This window comes from Cucurbita pepo, unplaced genomic scaffold, assembly GCF_002806865.2.
Source record: "Cucurbita pepo subsp. pepo cultivar mu-cu-16 unplaced genomic scaffold, ASM280686v2 Cp4.1_scaffold000281, whole genome shotgun sequence".
Lineage (NCBI taxonomy): Eukaryota > Viridiplantae > Streptophyta > Magnoliopsida > Cucurbitales > Cucurbitaceae > Cucurbita > Cucurbita pepo.
The window spans coordinates 51,125-69,702 of NW_019646529.1; the positions used below are offsets into that span (position 1 = coordinate 51,125).

At 39.2% G+C, this 18,578-nt stretch overlaps 5 protein-coding genes across 6 annotated transcripts; 2 read left to right on the top strand and 3 right to left on the bottom strand.

Moving 5' to 3' along the window:
- Positions 1–80: 80 nt before the first annotated feature.
- LOC111784844 (ankyrin repeat domain-containing protein 39-like) lies at positions 81–1,862 on the bottom strand. Its single transcript, XM_023665394.1, has 4 exons — positions 1,713–1,862; positions 1,544–1,606; positions 1,267–1,437; positions 81–387 (listed from the first exon to the last, which is right to left on the bottom strand). The coding sequence occupies exons 1-4, from the start codon at positions 1,741–1,743 to the stop codon at positions 239–241; spliced, it is 414 nt and encodes a 137-aa protein (XP_023521162.1). The 5' UTR covers positions 1,744–1,862; the 3' UTR covers positions 81–238.
- Positions 1,863–3,671: 1,809 nt separating this feature from the next.
- Positions 3,672–6,777, top strand: LOC111784847 (receptor-like protein kinase ANXUR2). The gene has a single exon (XM_023665396.1). The coding sequence runs from the start codon at positions 3,672–3,674 to the stop codon at positions 6,234–6,236; it is 2,565 nt and encodes an 854-aa protein (XP_023521164.1). The 3' UTR covers positions 6,237–6,777.
- Positions 6,778–8,297: 1,520 nt separating this feature from the next.
- Positions 8,298–9,429, top strand: LOC111784857 (histone H1-like). The gene is made up of 2 exons (XM_023665405.1): positions 8,298–8,563; positions 8,655–9,429. The coding sequence occupies exons 1-2, from the start codon at positions 8,381–8,383 to the stop codon at positions 9,252–9,254; spliced, it is 783 nt and encodes a 260-aa protein (XP_023521173.1). The 5' UTR covers positions 8,298–8,380; the 3' UTR covers positions 9,255–9,429.
- Positions 9,430–10,412: 983 nt separating this feature from the next.
- On the bottom strand, positions 10,413–15,294 carry LOC111784841 (renalase-like). 2 transcript variants are annotated; one of them, XM_023665390.1, is made up of 10 exons: positions 14,828–15,294; positions 14,200–14,466; positions 13,846–13,972; positions 12,983–13,044; positions 12,657–12,884; positions 11,783–11,904; positions 11,484–11,622; positions 11,147–11,350; positions 10,903–10,978; positions 10,413–10,608 (listed from the first exon to the last, which is right to left on the bottom strand). In XM_023665390.1, the coding sequence occupies exons 1-8, from the start codon at positions 15,191–15,193 to the stop codon at positions 11,189–11,191; spliced, it is 1,473 nt and encodes a 490-aa protein (XP_023521158.1). In that variant the 5' UTR covers positions 15,194–15,294; the 3' UTR covers positions 10,413–10,608; positions 10,903–10,978; positions 11,147–11,188. The 2 variants fall into 2 exon arrangements, with proteins under 2 accessions (XP_023521158.1, XP_023521157.1); XM_023665389.1 differs by having other exon boundaries at positions 10,420–10,608; positions 10,857–10,978.
- Positions 15,295–16,313: 1,019 nt separating this feature from the next.
- Positions 16,314–18,578, bottom strand: LOC111784843 (protein WVD2-like 2; the record flags this gene model as incomplete). Its single annotated transcript, XM_023665393.1, is given in 5 exon segments — positions 16,314–16,948; positions 17,967–18,077; positions 18,159–18,230; positions 18,302–18,395; positions 18,499–18,578. Coding segments are annotated over 5 exon segments (666 nt in total), but the record flags the coding sequence as incomplete, so codon positions are not given.

An 18,578-nucleotide genomic window follows, 5' to 3' on the forward strand; every position in this document is an offset into this window, starting at 1 on the left:
AGCCACATGATACACATTCTAGATGTAAGATGTTCAATGATTAAACAAAAATAATTCCCTTCTAATATCCAGACCTAAGAATTAGATGTAAAATGACAGGACTAGGTTCCAGAAATACACTCTATTGTTACTCAAATACTTTTTTCTATTTAGGAACCACTGCTTACTCAAATCAAAATGCTTGCAACAGAATCCTATAACCCACTACACGTAGGGGCGTGAGAAGAAAGAAGAAGGATTAAAAGATGAATTTACCAATGCCTGCAGAATGATGAAGAGCTGTGGCCCCCAAGTCACTTGCTATAGCAGGATTAGCACCACTCTCAATTAGGTATCTTGCAGTATCAGTATGTCCTTGTCGAGCAGCATGAATAAGTGGCGTTTCACCTGTAAAACTCCAAATGAGGTCTAACATTGTAGTACTTGGAGAAAAAAACACAGGACATCATGGTTTCCTTTTTAAGTAAAATGAAGAGCGTCTTGAATTCTTGATGTGAACAATATGATCATACAAATAATTTACATCCTTTATTGAATTTCATTCTACAAAAAGCCAACAAGAATTGTACGAGAAAAAAATAATTATACAAGAGTGACACAGATAAAGCCAATAGAAACCCTATACTCATTACGAGAGCATTTAGAATATCAAATTAATCTTCTCGTGCTCAACAGTCAAACATTTCTCAACCTGCATCTTGCCTCTATTTGTCAAATGCAAACTACGATGCCTCCTTGATAAGTCTAATGGTAATGAAGTACTCAACCAAGTAAAAACCAATACACTCCACCTAAATCCAAATGCTAACATGGATTCCAAACTAATCTACGTGTAGCATCAAAACCAGTACCAGTTGCAAATAAGAACTCTTTTTGGGAACTTGTTTCGTCAAGACCAAACTTGGCAGTTCAGTTAATTACCTTGTTTTCTTTGTTAAACAAAATATAGTTAATTCTACAACACGAAAGGTACATCTAAAACACGAATTAGAATCCAACTTCATCGATATGCAAGTGAAGACAATAAAATAAAAAAATCTATCATGGGCATAAAATGGAATATCAAATTATTTTCAGCATTCCTATAATTAATAATCATACATAAGCCAATTAAATTCCTAAAGAGTTGAACATTAAAGGCAATAGAAAAGATTTAAGAAGATTTATAGTTCAACAATGGCCAACTCTGACGACTAAAACACAATTTCCTTATCTCATAACCCAAATTCCCCCAACAAATAGACAAATAACGGATAAGTAACTTGCCATCTTCATCTCTTGTATCAACGTCGAGCTTCAATTCCTCTAGCAGATACTTGCAGACCTCAGTCTTTCCTTCTCTTGCCGCGAAATGAAGTGCTCCTCGCTTATTAGCATCCTTAATGTCAGCCACAGTTCCCGACAATCCCTTCCCATCATCAAGCCTAGCAGCCAAATCTAATTGAACATAACAAAGCATTACATAAGAAGTCGACAAACTTTATAAGAAACATAAAATAATCAAATTCAAGCTGACAAGAACTCGAATAATGAAAAAACTTACTCTTCATGAGATCAATGTTTCCCGTACGAGAGGCGTTGAGAAATTGTTGAACTATCTGCCTCACTGGATAGAATACAAGATTTTGCATTATACAAATTGTTAGCATATAAGCAGAAAAAAGAAGAAGATTAAAATGGGAAACAGGTACAAAAGATGGTGCTAGAAGAACCTGCGAGAGCGTCTGAAGCATCGGGAGCCATGTTGAGGTAGGCTTCTGAGATTGGTTCCTAAAACCCTAGAAGAAGAAATTGTCACTCTAACGACGACAAAGCAGTACTGCAGTTCGTAGAATTCACTGGCTTGCGCGGTTTTTTCTTTTTTTTCTTTTTTTTCTTTTTTTATAAATTATGATATTAGTTTCTATTTATTCCCGACTTTCAAATTTGTATCGTAAGAGTCGGGAGTGATTACTTTAAAGACGTTTTCGATAATCGAAAGTTGTGGACTACTCATAGAACTTTGTTCAAGAAGGAAAAACGTTAGTAATCCGCTCTCTGGTTGAGCTATGAGAGTCGAAGAACATTAATAATTCGTTATTAAACTCACATTTTTAAAATCAAAGAGATGAACAAAAAAAAATGGAGAGAGACACTCTGTTTTTTTGATCTCCTGTCGCTAAATTCCTCGTACAAATTCTGAGCTGGAATGAGATTTCAACTCGGTACCTTAATTTACAATTTTGTGTTTGATATGTTCTTAAACATTCAATTTTACGTCTAATGGGTATTGACAGATTAGTAACTCGTTTTATTTAATGAAATTTTAACTTTTGATGAGACTGATAGCAATACAGTAACGTCCCAAAGCGAATCATATATTACCAGTAGTGGGCCTTGACTGTTGCAGATGGTATTAGAACCAAATACAAGGCGGTGCGTTTGGTTGCGAGGTCTCAGTGGTTGGTTGTGAGGCCCCACATGGTTTGGAAAGGGGAATGAAGCATTTACAAGAGTGTGGAAACCTCTCACTCGTAAACACATTTTAAAAACCATGAGGTCGACACGTAATGAGTCAATGGATAATATCAACTCACCTGGGGCTATTATAGCTATCCTAAAAAAAAAAAAAAACTTAATTTTCACCGTTATCTTGCAATTTGTTCCATAGTTATCGGTTAGATTTGATTTTTTTTAAAATTTATCGTATTTTTGTAACGTCAACGACAATAATGATTTGATGTATAATCGAAACCGACCACAATCGACTGGTAAGAACAAATGGCAACCAACCAACCAGCCAACGAGATTTGATCGACCTTGAATCAAACCTCAATCGTAGCAAAATAAGATTTTCAAACGTGTTAGAGACGGGTTTGCTTCGAATTTTGGTGACCAGAATAATTAATATTTTTTCTATTTTCTATTTTCTATTTTCTTTTTAATTTATAGATTACAAGCATACTTATATTTTGATTAATTTTTTTAATTTAAAATTTATAACGATGAAAAATTAAATATCCACATTTAAAATGATAATGGATATAAATTTAAGGATTAAAATAAAATAAAATAAAAAGGACAAATTAATAATTATTTGGTATAATTTAACCTTTAGAGCTATAAAATAAAAATAGAAAGAAAAAAAAAACTCCATAATAATGCTATATATATAGCCAAATTCAAATTTCCCGTTTGTTTGTAACAGTTCACGCGGTTTAGAGAGAGAGAGGAGAGAGAGAAAGCAGGAACAGAACAGAAACCCTATTTCTGCACGATGAGGACGACGATGGAAGAAGACGATCCGGCGAAGATTTTCATTTCCCGCGATGTTCTTTCTTTCTGAGATTAAAACCCCTTTCCTCCAAACTGAAAAGTTTCTGTAAGAATCCAAAAATAGCTGGATTCCGTTGGCTCCGTCTGTTTCAAAGAACTTCTTGATGCCTCCTTCAACCCAACGATCTCCCTTATGCCATTAAAGCACCTCCTCCATTGTTGATTAGAGATGTGTTAGGTTAAGATTCCTGTAGAAGAAACCTAAACTAGCGAACCCATTGGGTCATTCTTTTCCTCTGGCGTGCAGGGAAGAAGGGTTTTCCTCCATTTTTCCCCTTCTTTCTTCTTTCGATTTCTTTCCCTTTTTGTTTTCTTGGTCAATTTATTTTCCTGTACGCCGAAGATATTATGCACATATGAATGTCAATACCTATGTGATGTTTTCTCTCTTCTTCGTCTTGCTCGGGCTATTTAATGGCTTTCACTCTGTTTCTGTTGTGGCTTCCGATCAGGCATTGTTGTTGAATTGTGGTTCTAATGATGAGGCCACGGATGATAATGGCCGAAAATGGACCTCCGATTCCAAATTCCTCGACGGCAAAAATACCCTAGCCGCACCTGCTGGATTTCAAGATCCGTCCATGACTTCGCAGGTTCCGTACATGGAGGCTAGGGTGTTTACGGCAGTGACGGCTTATAAATTTCTGATCAAACCTGGTAATCGCTACTGGCTTCGACTCCATTTTTACCCTTCCACATACGGCCCTCATGATTCTGCAAGTTCTTATTTCACCGTCGTTGTGAATGATTTGATCCTTGTGAAGAATTTCAGTGCTTATCTCACATGTCAGGCCTTCACTCAGGCCTACATTGTTCGCGAATTTTCACTCGCGGCTTCCGAATCTGAATCCCTGAGTTTGACATTCACGCCTGTTTCTGGATTTGCCTTTGTTAATGGGATTGAATTGATTCAAATGCCGGAGATCTATGGGAAGGCTAGAATGGTGGGTGTAGGGGACCGCATCATGGATTTGGCCCCGTCGAGTATGCAGACGATGGTAAGATTGAATGTCGGCGGGAGCTATATTTCTCCAGCGAATGATTCCGGCCTGAGTAGAGCATGGTATGATGACTTTCCTTATCTTTATGGTGCTTCTGAGGGCGTTACAGTTGAAGCTTCCAAAAGTTTGGTGATTCATTATAGAGATATGCCGAAGTATATTGCACCTGTAGAACTTTACAGGTCATTGAGATCAATGGGTACATTAAATGGTGTGAATGTGAATTTCAATCTGACATGGTTGTTTCCTAATATTGATCCCGGGTTCATGTATCTTGTGAGGTTACATTTCTGTGATCTGTATATGAGTAAGCCAAATCAGGTGGTGTTTGATGTGTTCATTAACAATCAAACTGCAGATGTGAACGGGATCGATGTGATAGCTTGGGCAGGTGCCGCGGGGGTTCCTAAATTCAGGGATTATGTTGTGTTTTCTCCAGAAGCACCATCAATGCAACAGATTCAGCTGGCATTGCATCCTAGGCTGTCGGATGGGCCTGAATATGCGGATGCTATGTTGAATGGGGCCGAGATATTCAAGCTTGAATCCGGTAAGAACTTGGCAGGGAAGAACCCTCAACCCTCAGCCTTTAGGATGAAGATTGAGAGTCAAACAGAGAGAAATTTTGAAGCAAAGAGCAACAGTGCTGAAGTCATTGGTGGGGCTGCAGGGGCGGCTGCAGTTTTTGTTGTGATTGCAATTTGCTTTGCAGTTTACTATAGGAAGAACGGAAGGTCAAGGACTGATCCACATACAACTAGCTGGTTACCGATCTATGGGAACTCACATTCGACTGGGAGCAAATCAACGGTGTCGGGGAAGAGTACTGCAAGCAATTTGGCTCAAGGTTTGGCTCGGCATTTCTCGCTTCCAGAGATTTTACATGCTACCAAGAACTTTAGTGAATCTAATGTGATTGGGGTTGGAGGATTTGGGAAGGTGTACAAGGGAGTGATTGATGGAGGAACAAAAGTTGCTATTAAAAGGTCGAACCCGTCATCAGAACAAGGAGTTCACGAGTTCCTTACGGAAATCGATTTGCTTTCGAAGCTGAGACACAAGCACTTGGTATCCTTGATTGGTTTTTGTGATGAAGACAATGAGATGTGTTTAGTTTATGATTACATGGGTTTGGGAACTATGAGGGAGCATCTGTATAAGACCAACAACAAAACTCGTCTCTCATGGAAGCAAAGGCTGGAGATTTGTATTGGAGCAGCTAGAGGACTTCACTACCTTCACACAGGAGGGCAGTACACCATCATTCATAGAGATGTTAAAACTACCAACATTCTCTTGGATGAAAACTGGGTTGCAAAGGTTTCCGATTTCGGGCTCTCGAAAACTGGTCCGGACATGGCTCATGGTCATGTTAGCACGGTAGTTAAGGGTAGCTTTGGCTACTTAGATCCAGAGTACTTCCGGAGGCAACAACTGACTGAAAAATCTGATATCTATTCTTTTGGGGTTGTCCTGTTTGAAGTGTTGTGTGCAAGGCCTGCTCTAAATCCAAGCCTGCCAAGGGAACAGGTTAGTCTTGCGGAATGGGCGTTGCACTGCAAACGAAAAGGAGTTCTTGAGGATCTCATCGACCCTCACCTCAAAGGTAAAATCACCCCTGAAAGCTTGAACAAGTTTGCAGATATAGCTGAGAAATGCCTGAATGATCATGGAGCCGAGCGACCGTCTATGGGCGATGTATTGTGGAACCTTGAATTTGCTTTCCAACTTCATGAAAGTGCCAATGGCGGTGGCTCGAGTCATAGTTCGAGGATAAATGATGAAGATAGCCACATAAACGAAAACATGGCTGCACATTACAACAACCTCGACCTTGGAAATGACCAAGACTCACTTCAATCCAGTGAACAAAATAGTACTGCAATCTTCTCTCAACTTCTCCATCCACAAGGACGATAATGCGCGAAAACCTCTTCGACATCGTTCCTGTGCCCCCTGAACAAGGTGCCTAACCAGTGAACAAACAAAAACCATAGTAGTTCAAGCATGTTGAACTTGAGGGAGCGTTGTATTTATGTTGGTATTAGCTATTGGGTGTGTCTGGATGTTTTCATTGGAATCTGTAATTCACACACAACAAACTTGATCAGACTCAAATTCAGCCTGCTGCCTGTTCCTTATGATAAAGTTATACTCACAGAATATTTTAGCTCTTTGCAAAGAACAGGTACGTGCACAAACTATCTTCTAGGAGCTGTCTCAGATGATCAAGTTAGTTTTTCATTTCTCTTAAGTGGGTTTTTCTTTCTGCATCCTTCGAATGTTGCTGATTAGATGTTAAGATATTAGGGGCTGGAATGATCATTGCCATTGATGTGTATATTTCCTAATTTGGGTTGTACCTCGTCGAGCAATGGACCTGTTAATGCTCTCGATATCAGGTTTAGTTTTTTCCTTTTTTTTAAATGGTATTAGTATTGGTAATTTAGGTTGTACTCTCGTCGAGCAATGGACCTGTTAATGCTCTTGATATCAGACTTTGTTTTTCCCTTTTTCAGATGGTATTAGTATTGGTAAATTTCTCATTCCACGGGTGCTAATGTTCTACAATCATCGTTGCTACTATATTGATTTGCACGGATTTTGTTACCATGTTGTTCAATGTTCTATGATACTTTGTTTTTCCCTTTTTCAGATGATATTAGTATTTGTAAATCTCTCATTCCACGAGTGTAATGTTCTACAATCATCGTTTCTACTGTATTGATTTGCACGGATCTTGATACCATGTTGTTCAATGTTCTACCATCAGACTTTATTTTTCCCTTTTTCAGATGGTATTAGTATTGGTAAATCTCTCATTCAACAAGTGTAATGTTCTACAATCATCGTTTCTACTATATTGATTTGCACGGATCTTGATACCATGTTGTTCAATGTTCTACGATCATCGTTTTTACTATGTTTTACGAATGATTATGACCTTATGCTACGAATCACACTTCGAGAAATTGTTATAATGGTTATCTTAACTTCTAAGAACCACAACTATGAATCAAACGTTCACCTTACCGAAAAACTAGTTGAATTGCAATGTTTTTAAAGAAGAATATTCTAGTATTAGTAATATTGTGTCTAGTGTCGAATGCAAGTCTTCGATTTAGAATACTTGAGGTAGCGCTGAAACGCTACAAAAATAGTAACGTCTTTTCTTTCGAACACTCAATCCCTATTACGTAATGTTATCATCCAATTAGGTAAGTGATTCGACTATACAAATCATTTTGAAGTTCTTAAAAATAACCAACCAACGTGTACGTTGGCGCAATACTTTTCACCGAGAGAGGCGAGCAAAGAAAAAAAATCGATTGTTTCGCTTTATTATTACATGTTTACTTTCAATAAAGTTGACGCTCGTTAATACTAAATATTATCCACTATTAACGTGTGCAACTTTGATAGAGTTTGAGTTTAAAAATTTCACATCTAACGTTGATAAAAACTTTCAATTTTTAGACCACTTGAAGGATCGAGAAGGTAGTTAAGATATTGAAAGAAAATTAGACGATGAATTTCAAATTTTGTATTCAAATCAACTGATAACGCGAAATATGTTGAAAAAACCCTAATTTCAACCAGTATTCACGAGAAACTCAATTACTTTTGATATAGGGCACCGAACAACTTGAAATTACATTCATTTGAAAGCTTAGATTCTAAGCTACAAAACCATCTCAAGATCACTAAAATTCATCAAGTATTGAACGAGTTATGGCCTTAAGAAGTCAAGTGAAAAACACATAAAAAAACTCCCATTTTCATATTGAACTTGCTCATCCATATCCATTCTTAACCCCTACTTTCATTTTCCACCGTGGATTAAATCCTAGATCTAACGGCTTATATTTAAATTTCCACTAGGATCTCGATCCGCGTCGAAAGTATTTGGACCAATCATATCGCAGTAGCATGACTCCATTTGATTATATAAACTGCCCCCAACCATCTCTCTCCTCATCGAGTTTTCTCTCTCTAAAATCGATTCCTCTTTCTCTCGCTCTTTAGCTAACGTTTCGAGTTCAAGCTATTTATCGATTCCAATAATGTCTTCCGCCGCTGATCCTGTTGCCTCCTCCGATGCTCCCGCCACCGTGGCTGTCGTGGCGCAGCCAGCGGAGAACGATTCGAAGTCGAAGAAAGCTGCGGCTTCTAAAGCTTCGAAGGCTAAGAAACCATCTGGTGCGAAGAGGACCAGATCTTCGCCGACTCATCCTCCTTTCTTTGAGGTATGAGAAATTGATCTCTGTGTTGATCGATAATGTTTGTTTATTCTATTTCTACGTTCTGATCTGATCGAATTTTGAAATTGTTCTACAGATGATTAGCGAAGCGATTGTGTCGCTGAAGGAGAGGACCGGCTCGAGTCAGTACGCCATTACGAAATTCAGCGAAGAGAAGCACAAACAATTGCCGTCCAATTTCAGGAAGCTCTTGCTCGTTCATCTGAAGAAGCTAGTCGCCGCTGATAAACTCGTTAAGGTCAAGAACTCCTACAAACTTCCATCAGCGCGCTCGAAAGCTGCAGCAGCGCCAGTTGTCGCCAAGAAGCCAGCAAGCTCTAAACTCAAGGCGGCTGTAAGCGTAAAGAAGGCCGCCGTCGCTAAACCGAAGGCTAAAACTGCTGTGAAACCTAAGCCAAAGGTCGTTGCGAAGCCAAAGGCAGCCGCTAAATCGAAGGTCGTCGCGAAACCAAAGGCCGTCGCTCCAGCCAAGCGTAAGGCGGCAGAAAAGGTTAAGAAGGTCGCTCCGAAGCCTAAGCCTGCTGCTAAGCCAGCTAAAGTTGCGAAAACACTGTCACGAACTTCGCCAGGAAAGAAAGCTGCACCGGCGGCGAAGGCGAAGAAGGTAGCGGCGAAGAAGCCAAAGACTGTAAAGTCTCCGGCGAGGAAAGTCCAGGCAAGGAAAGTCAAGAAATGAATTGTTAGGGTTTTTGATTAAATTCTAGGGTTTGTTTGTTACTTACTACTAGTTCGTAGCGATGTAAATTAGGAACATGAGATGCAATCGTTGCTATACACTATTTTTATTGAAATTTCCAGTTTGATAAATTTCAAGGGTTTATCAAATCAAATCTTCCGATCTGTTCTCCAAATACAGTGATTATCTCTCTTCTATATTTGTTTAGCTTGGGATTCTGATTGGTTTATTCTAGAGATGAGCGTCAAAGCTTCGAAGGTTTGCTTCAATGGCGGATTTCCCGTATTGTGAGGCGTTTGTTCTTCTCTGTAACGCCGTTTTGATATCTGGATGACTCACGTGCGTCGCACGCGATTACAATCCACGTAGGATTTAAATTGCTTTACCAAAGTCCTACACTTTTGGAGCCTTATTAAAATGATTTTTCTTTTCTTTTTTGTAAATAAATAATTTTTTCATATATTTTTTTTTTGCTTTAACATCGAGACTGCCGTTAACAATACAGTAAAATTTTAATTTATTTTCAATAATTAAATTAATAGCTCATTTTCGGTTATTATCATTTTATTAAATAGCTGTTTTTTTATATGATTATTTTTTAAAATTAGATGTTCGTAACTACTTAAATTAATAGAAAATGGAGGGAGCCTCCAAATTAAATATATATATATATATATTTACACTATTGAAATATATTTAACTTTTATTCCGTGTTGGAAAAGTAGTAAATTATTATTGAATTTATTAGAATATTTTACCTTTTTAAAAAAATTCTTAAAATAAAAAACAACAAAAAGATATGAGGAAAAGGAATGTATGGTCATGCAAATTTACTCCAAGAAATTTCGGTCCTAAAAATGAATAGAAAATTTTACGAAAATAGAGATTGAAACAAGTAGCTCAGATGACGACTCGTCCTATGGACATGGACATCTCTTCGGTCAGAAGATCACGATTCGTCCTATGGACATAGACATCTCTTCGGTCAGAAGACCACGATTCATCCTATGGACATAGATATCTCTCCGGTCAAAAGACCACGATTCGTCCTATGGACATAGACATCTCTCCGGTTAGAAGACCACGATTTGTCCTATTGACTGGACATCTCTCCGGTTAGAATCAGGAAATTCTTGATAAAGTTAAAAAAATTGAAGCTTTTAGGTTTGGGGTTTGATGATTGAAATTCAAAATGTAAAGCAAAAATTGAGAGAAGGAAAGTTTGTATAGTGATTAAGTATCAGATTCCATACCCAAAGAAGAGGGAGTAACTTAGGGAGCCATATAGCCAACATCTTCTCTGCTTATCCCCTAAAAAAATGACGCCATCTTCATGCCCTTCAAACTTCAATCTCTGCCATTCAACTCATGAATTAGCCCAAATTTCAATTTGTTTCTAAATTTGAAACTCGACCCTCCTACATGAACATTTTACCGATCGAGTAAAGGAAGAAAATGACTAAAGTAGCTATTTACGAAAAATTCAAAACTAAACCAACGTGTTTGAAAGTTTAAAGACCAAAATAGAACGAGATCTAATCCTATATTCTTATATATTGTACTGATCTCATATTCTAGGAGTTTTTGAAAAGAAAGGCATACTAATGATTTGCTTGCGATGGATCTCAGGGGGGAGTCGTTGAGTCACCTCGGTTCTGCATCTTACTATTTCGAGTTTCTTCAAAAATATCGACAGAGACGACAGATCCATCCCTGCTGTAGTTCTGCAAACACTAACAAAAGCAAAGTTGAGAAAGAATTTCGAGTACATCATATCATCATTCAACGTCTATTCGCAACGTTTATGTTTTCGAACGACTAACCAATCTGAAAGTTAAAAAACAACAGCTTGTACTTGTTTGTACGACTTGTGAATTGAAGATTATACGTACCAGAGTTACGGTCTACACTACGTGAGTCGAGCAAGGACAAATTCAAGTGGTGAGCTGAAATGCAAGTGTACTTTCTGCCTGCTTTTCAGTTCCCAAACCTGGAAATTGTCCAATATCATGTCCTCCAATGGGTTGAAACTCGTTATGTAAACCAACGGCGAATTCTTCGGAACGTTCGCTGCCACTTTGGAAGTAATCCGCAATCTACAATGACATCCCGTTTTTGGTTAAATATAATGCATAGCAAGCCACGGATTCGGATGTTGTTCGGAGCGTAATGATAGTCATGGAAAAACAATAAGCAATATTACAAATGAAGAACACTCAAGAAGCTTACATGGTTTCCAAGAGCTATCCCACTTAGGGCTGCTGATTCTATATTTGAACCCAGTAGCCAATCACCACAGATACCAGCTCTTCCTTGAGGATCAAAGATGCATGGAATACTAGGTGAATTAGTAGGAAGTGCTGCACCCCTGTATAGAGAACCTACATTAGCTATTAACCATTTTTTAAGCGATCACGATGGTTCACGTGTGACAACTTAAGCATAATCTCCAATCTCACGTGCTTAACTCGATAAAAGAAAGCAAATAACGGTCTGGTTTACATGTGGATTATGTTTTTGCCAATTACCATAGCTGAACTCGGGTGTAAACGGGTTTTGGCAGCGACCCTTTCGACAATCCCAGGGCAGCTTCAACACCCTCAAGCATGTTTTTCTTTACTTTCTCAGCAGTAGAAGTTGGGATATTCTCCTAACAGAACATCATAGTTGATATCCATCAGTATTTTAACCAAAAAAAAAAAAGAAAAAAGAAAAGAGTTGAGGTAAGTTGCTTCAAAAAAGGCAATGAACACACAAATATCGAATGTCAACTCAAAAAATGGACTTAAAGGAACTCTTTCTGTAACAGCCTAAGCCCACCGCTAGCAGATCTTGTCCTCTTTGAGTTTTCCCTTTCGGGCTTCCCCTCAAGGTTTTTAAAACGCATATGCTAGGGAGAGATTTCCACACCCTTATAAGGAATGCTTTGTTCCCCTCTCCAACCGATGTGAGATCTCACAATCCACCCCCGTTAAGAGCCTAGCGTCCTCGTTGGCACACCGCCCGGTGTCTGGCTCTGATACCATTTGTAACAGCCCAAACCCACCGCTAGCGGATATCGCCCTCTTTGGGCTTTCCCTTTCGGGCTTCCCTTCAAGGTTTTTAAAACACGTCTGTTAGGGAGAGGTTTCCACTCCCTTATAAGAAATGTTTCGTTCCCCTCTCCAACCAATGCGGGGGATCTCACACTTTCTCTTCATATATAGAGTCCATTTTCTAGAAAGAATGCTCCATTCTCCTCCAAGTTCTATCCGGAGCCCCCAAAATACCAACCCGTTGATGACTATAATCATGGCAATGTTATTAGAGATTACTAATAATTAAAAAGAAAAAAGAAGCATTTGATAAGAATGTAGGTAATGTGCAAGAGTTGGCAAGCCTTATAGCCAGGTGAAAGCCAACCTGTGGAACCTTGTTCTGTTTCCCATATGCAGCAGTACTCAGAAAGGTCCAACAGTGGGGCCCGTCTTTCTGAAAGTTCATGAACTTCTTGTTATTGTTTGCCATCCATGAGATGGAATCAACCCCTTTTACAAAAGCTCCTTCAAATGGTGTAGCTGCAGCATCTGTGAAAGGAAGAGGGTCCTCAAATGCTGCAAGGAGGGCCCATATAGAACTCAATTCTAGCCTCTACAAACACAGAATAGACATGATTAAATAAGGAGTCTGTAAGTACTTATTGTTCATCAATAAACTAAATAAGCTGGAAAGATTATCAAAACTTGCACCTTCATTTGTCTAGCAATCAGAGGCAAGCCAGATGTTGCAAGCAGCCTATTAGCACATTTGCCTGCCAACATTACCAAACTTTTCAAAAACTAATCATTCTTAAAGACAAAGTTCTTATAATCAATTGTAAAGAAACAGAAAAAATAAGATGTTGATCAAGATTGCAGCCGGACCGTAATAATATATCACAGCCCAAGCCCACCGCTAGCAGATATTGTCCTCTTTGTACTTTCCCTTTTGGACTTCCCCTCAAGGTTTTTAAAACGCGTCAACTAAGGAAGGTTTCCACACCCTTATAAAGAATGCTTCGTTCTCCTCCCCAACTGATGTGAGTCTTACAATCCACCTCCTTCAAGCCCGATGTCTTTGTTGGCACTCGTTCCCTTCTCTAATCAATGTCAGACCCCCCAATCCACCTCCCTTTGGATCCCAGGGTCCTTACAACCGAGTGGTGTACTAGCAAGGACGTTGAGCCTCGAAGGGGGTGGACACGAGGTGGTGTGCCAGCAAGGATGCTGGGATCCGAAGGGGGGGGGATTAGGGGGTCTCATATTGCCGAAGAGGAGTGGATTGTGAGATTCACATCAGTTGGGGAGGAGAACAAAACATTCTTTATAAACGTGTGAAAACCTCTCCCTAGCAGACACATTTTAAAAACCTTAACAGGAAGTCCAAAAGGGAAAGCCCAAAGATGACAATATCTACTAGCAGTGGGCTTGAGCTATGACATAAACATCCTGCGTCATAAATTCGTGTTTTGGTAGCGAACGCTAACATTTAATCAAACCACCTAGCAACCATCAAAAACCAAAAAGAATTGGAGTGTTCATGCTCTAAAGGAAAGAAAGAGCCATCCGCTTACCATTGTGTGCAATAACAACAGCATCAAAGTGCCCGCAAGGTTTTCCATTCTCACTTAAGTGCCACATTCCATTAAATGGCTCCAGCTTACTTATCCAGCAGGGCCGCATCACATTAATCATAGAAGTCTAGCAACAAAAGCCAAATAGTAGAAGAAGTAGAGAAGTTAGAGGAAAAACAAAGGGGAAAAATGCTAAACTTAAGAAGTGTAGGATACCAAACAACAGCAAACCATTCAACTATAATCAAACCATGGAATCTAAAGAGTTACGTGCATAAATCTTTGCTGTTTCCATATTATCCATTCTTTGATCTATCCTAAAAACTAAACCAAAGAGAAGCAAAATTCAATCACCTGAGACAGCAACGAGTCAGCAAGCGGCCGCATCCCGTTCGTACCAATATACCTTGGACAGGAAGACAATGGAACAAACCGACCACCGAGTTCAAGCTCTCCAACAGCGCCCTTCCACTCTTTAACTAGACCTGCACCCAACCAACCATCCACCAGCTGAGCAAACTGGCTATCAGTCACTGTAAAGAACTGAGCCGCATGATCAAAGATTAGGGGCTCAGGACCAAGACTTCTGGTCCCCATTCTTCCTCCCAACCCATGAACACCCTGCGATAAACACGAAAAATTGAAATGAGCCCTCCTAGATTACCAATGTTTGTCAATCTTCAACTACCATGAGAGGGGGTTCAAAAGATGCATCCAAGTCCATTCACTAGAACGCCTATCAATGAGTTTTCAATTGCAATATCCAACTTCTGAGATACCTACTTCTATCTCTCTCTGAGTTTGTTTAACTTAATGAACGAGAAATTTCTCATTATGAATACAATATAATGGTTAAATGTAGACTACAAGAACTAATTCAATCAATCATGCTGGACAACATGAAACAGATGCAGTCATGTATATAATCTGTCAAAACTAGAGAAAATTTCAAACATGAAAGAATTTCCAAGTAATAACCAACCGTGTCGAAGACGGTGGATCGAACACCCCTTTTCTCCAAACTCAGAGCGCACATTATTCCGGCCATGCCGCCGCCGATAATAGCAATAAGGGGGTCATCGGAGAGAGCAGAAGTGAAGGTCACTTGCTCCTGACTGAAAGTCTTCTTCAGAATCGACCTTCTTGAGGTACCGTATGAAGATTTTCGACGGAATTTGGAGGTGGGTTTGCGGCCATCCATGGCGGGTTTTCTGGATTTGGATTGGGAATCACATGTTACAATCAGAGTGAAATTTCTGCGGGGCTTCGCGGAGAAGATCGAAGGTTTAGGGATTTTGAAGGGTTGAAGAATGAGGGACGAGGAAATGGAATGAGTGAAGGGAGACATGATCTTTGGAGGGGAACGAGTGGATGAGAGGAGGAGACGGCTTCAATAATCCCCATTTCCACACCGCTGCGCGCCATTTAGTCACCATTGGTTCCTACAAACTTCAAAATGATGATTCAATTACTGATTTAATCTCTAATCATAACATTTTAACACAAATTTTATAGAACCCATTTCATATAAAATTATGATCAAGGTTTTAAAATTTTTAAATCTTCATATGCATGCCCAATTAATAAGCGGTATGTTTATGGGTTTGATATCGACATAAGAGATGAATCGACATTTCTATTATATCATAAAAATATTAATGAAATATAAAAAGAAGCATTTTTTTTTTATTCAGATGATAGCTCAAGCTATTATTGATTATGTAATGAGTTGTTTCACGATTCTTCAAAATCTTTACAGTAAGATCAATTATGTGTGCAAAATCTTTGTGTGGATCTAACTATGATCATAGATGAATATATTGGAATAGCTGAAAACATATGTGTCGAGTAAAGGTGAGGGAAGCATGAATTTCTGCGACGTTTTGTGAGATCCTACCTCGGTTGGGGAGGAGAACGAAACATTCGTTACAAGGGTGTGAAAATCTCTCGTAACAGACACGTTTTGAAAATCTTTAGGGAACCCTGAAAAGGAAGATCCAAACAAGACAATATTTGATAACGATGAGCTTGAGTTATCACACTAGACACAATGTTACCTAAGCAAAGTCATGTTATAAAACAGAGAACTGTCTTACTACCCACTTCAGATCTGACCTCTCCAACCATTTATGCGTTAGAGAGACGGTATTCTAGTTCATGCAAAAGCCATTTATAAATCACATGCTGAAACACGGTGAAATCAAAGAACATTACTTAAATGCTGCTACAGGTGGAGAATTCAACAAGTACAATGCTAAAACGCATCGTCTCCGACCATAATGAAACTATGTGACTACCTAATCCTCATCAACCGCCTTCCCACACGAACAAGGCTAATCTAGATAGGAAAGGAAATCGAGCCAACCCCACATGGGATTGAACTCGAAACAAAAATAATACAACATTTTAAGCGGATAACCATCAAAACTTCAACCAAAATGGCTCAAAGTTAGAGAATGAAAATCGTATAATTTGAAACTTTGTCAATGATCATCTCAAGAACATCAAAATACAGATCAATTCCAATGAAAAGTAGAAAACAAACCCAAAAAAGCCATAGAAAATCATTCTCTAACTTCACTGTATCATGTAATACACAATGATCTCTCTCATATGTCGTAAAATCATTAAACTTTCAGAAAAAATGGGAAAAAAACATATACATTTCAGCTCAGCTCAGCTCAGCTCACTCACTCAGTCAAGTGATTAGATGTAAGAAAACAAGCTATTTTCTTTGCTCCTCAACCCATCATTTTTTCTTTCCCTTAGCTCACATTAGGGAAAATGTAGACGTTCACGACTGAATCGGGATATCTACATTAGTTTCGTGTGGATCGGTCGTTGCAGAGCTCATTTTACTTGTCTCATTGTCGTGCTTCGCATGATTTCTATGTTTAAAAGATTCACTGTGCTGGCATTGCCCATTGGCTTGCGTTTTACTTTTGCGGGCTATGCTGTTAGCTGATTCCGATCTGTGAATACCGAAGCCATGGCGATGTGCTCGTGTGCATACTTTTCCTTTCTCCTCTAGGTTTAAGTTGGTCACGTCACTGCAGCTTTTCCTTCGAGTTAGATTTGGAGACTTTGGTCGAGTTAATGGTTGCTGCCATAAGATTCTAGTTAAAATTTTACATCATAAAGAAACCTGAGGCCTTTTGGGGAAACTTAAAGCAAAACCAGTAGAACTTATGCTCAAAGTGGACAATATCATACCATTGTGGAGAGTCGTGGTTCCTAATATGGTATTAGAGTCATGCCCTTAACTTAGCTACATCAATAGAATTCTCAAGTGTCGAACAAAGAAGCTGCGAGCCTCAAAGGTGTAGTTAAAAGTGACTCAAGTGTCGAAAAGGGGTGTAATTTGTTCAAGGGCTCCAGAAAAGGAGTTAAGCCTCGATTAAGGGGAGGCTGTTCGAGGGCTCCACAGAACCTCAATGGAGGCTTTATGATGTACCTTGTTCGAAGGGAGGATTCTTGGGAGAGGAGTTCCACATTGGTTAATTAAGGGAAAAATCATGGGTTTATAAGTACGAATACTATGAGGCCTTTTGGAGAAACCAAAAGCAAAGCCACGAGAGCTTATGCTCAAAGTGAACAATATCATACCATTGTGGAGAGTCGTGGTTCCTAATATGGTATCAAAGTCATGCTCTTAACTTAGCAACGTCAATAGAATCCTCAAGTTCGAACAAAGAAGTTGTGAGTCTCGAAGATGTAGTCAAAGGTGACTCAAGTGTCAAACAAATGATGTACTTTGTTCAAGGGCTCCAGAGAGGGAGTCGAGCCTCGATTAAGGGGAAGTTGTTCAAAGGCTCCACAGACCTCAAAGGGAGGATTGTTGGAAGATGAGTCTCACATTGGCTAATTAAGGGGAAGATCACGGGTTTATAAGTATGAATACTATCTCCATTGATATGAGACCTTTCGGGGAAACCAAAAGCAAACCCACGAGAGTTTATGCTCAAAATGGACAATATCATACTATTGTGAAGGTTCGTGATTCCTAACATAACATGCTTCTTGAAGTGTGCTTCCCGTAAGGGCATCCCGGATTACCGTTTAGCGACTTATACAGCCTAAGACAGGAATGATCATTTCAGTATATAGTTTTGATTGCTGACCTTTTTGAGTTCAACCTTAGGTGGTGGTCCTTCATAATAGAAGTTGGGCACTGGTTTTGCTTTGATCACTAATCCCTTCCTAAGCTGCTTGATTGCTGCTTCTTGCTCTTCCTGAAACCATTTTAAAGCAGTAAATCAAAGACGAAACCAAGATGATCGTTCGATGATTACGCGAATGCCATCCGAAAGTACCTTAATTCGGGCTTCGTATTGGATTCTCTCTGCCTCCATGGCTTTTTGTTTCTCCTCCAACTTATTATAGTACTGCACAAAAAATATAATTTCATAAGCAAACAGATAATCACGATGTCTTAGTTCATAAAACAAGTCGGTACCTCCTTCCTTTTATCAGCACGTTTAGCCGATCTAAACGTGGGAGCCGTTCCGATAGTTACTTTAGATTTGAGTTGTTGAACGGATGCAATGGTGCTATGAACGAGCTAAGGATAACAAAATTTGATCATATGAATAAACTAAGCATTATACAGAACAAAGAGTCGATTCTATATGGTAGTTGTCGAAAAGAGGATACGAGGAGGCGATGGACCAATGATCTTCTTCTTCGTGATATTTCTTGAGATCGTTATGTGAAGATCTACGCGACGATTGAGG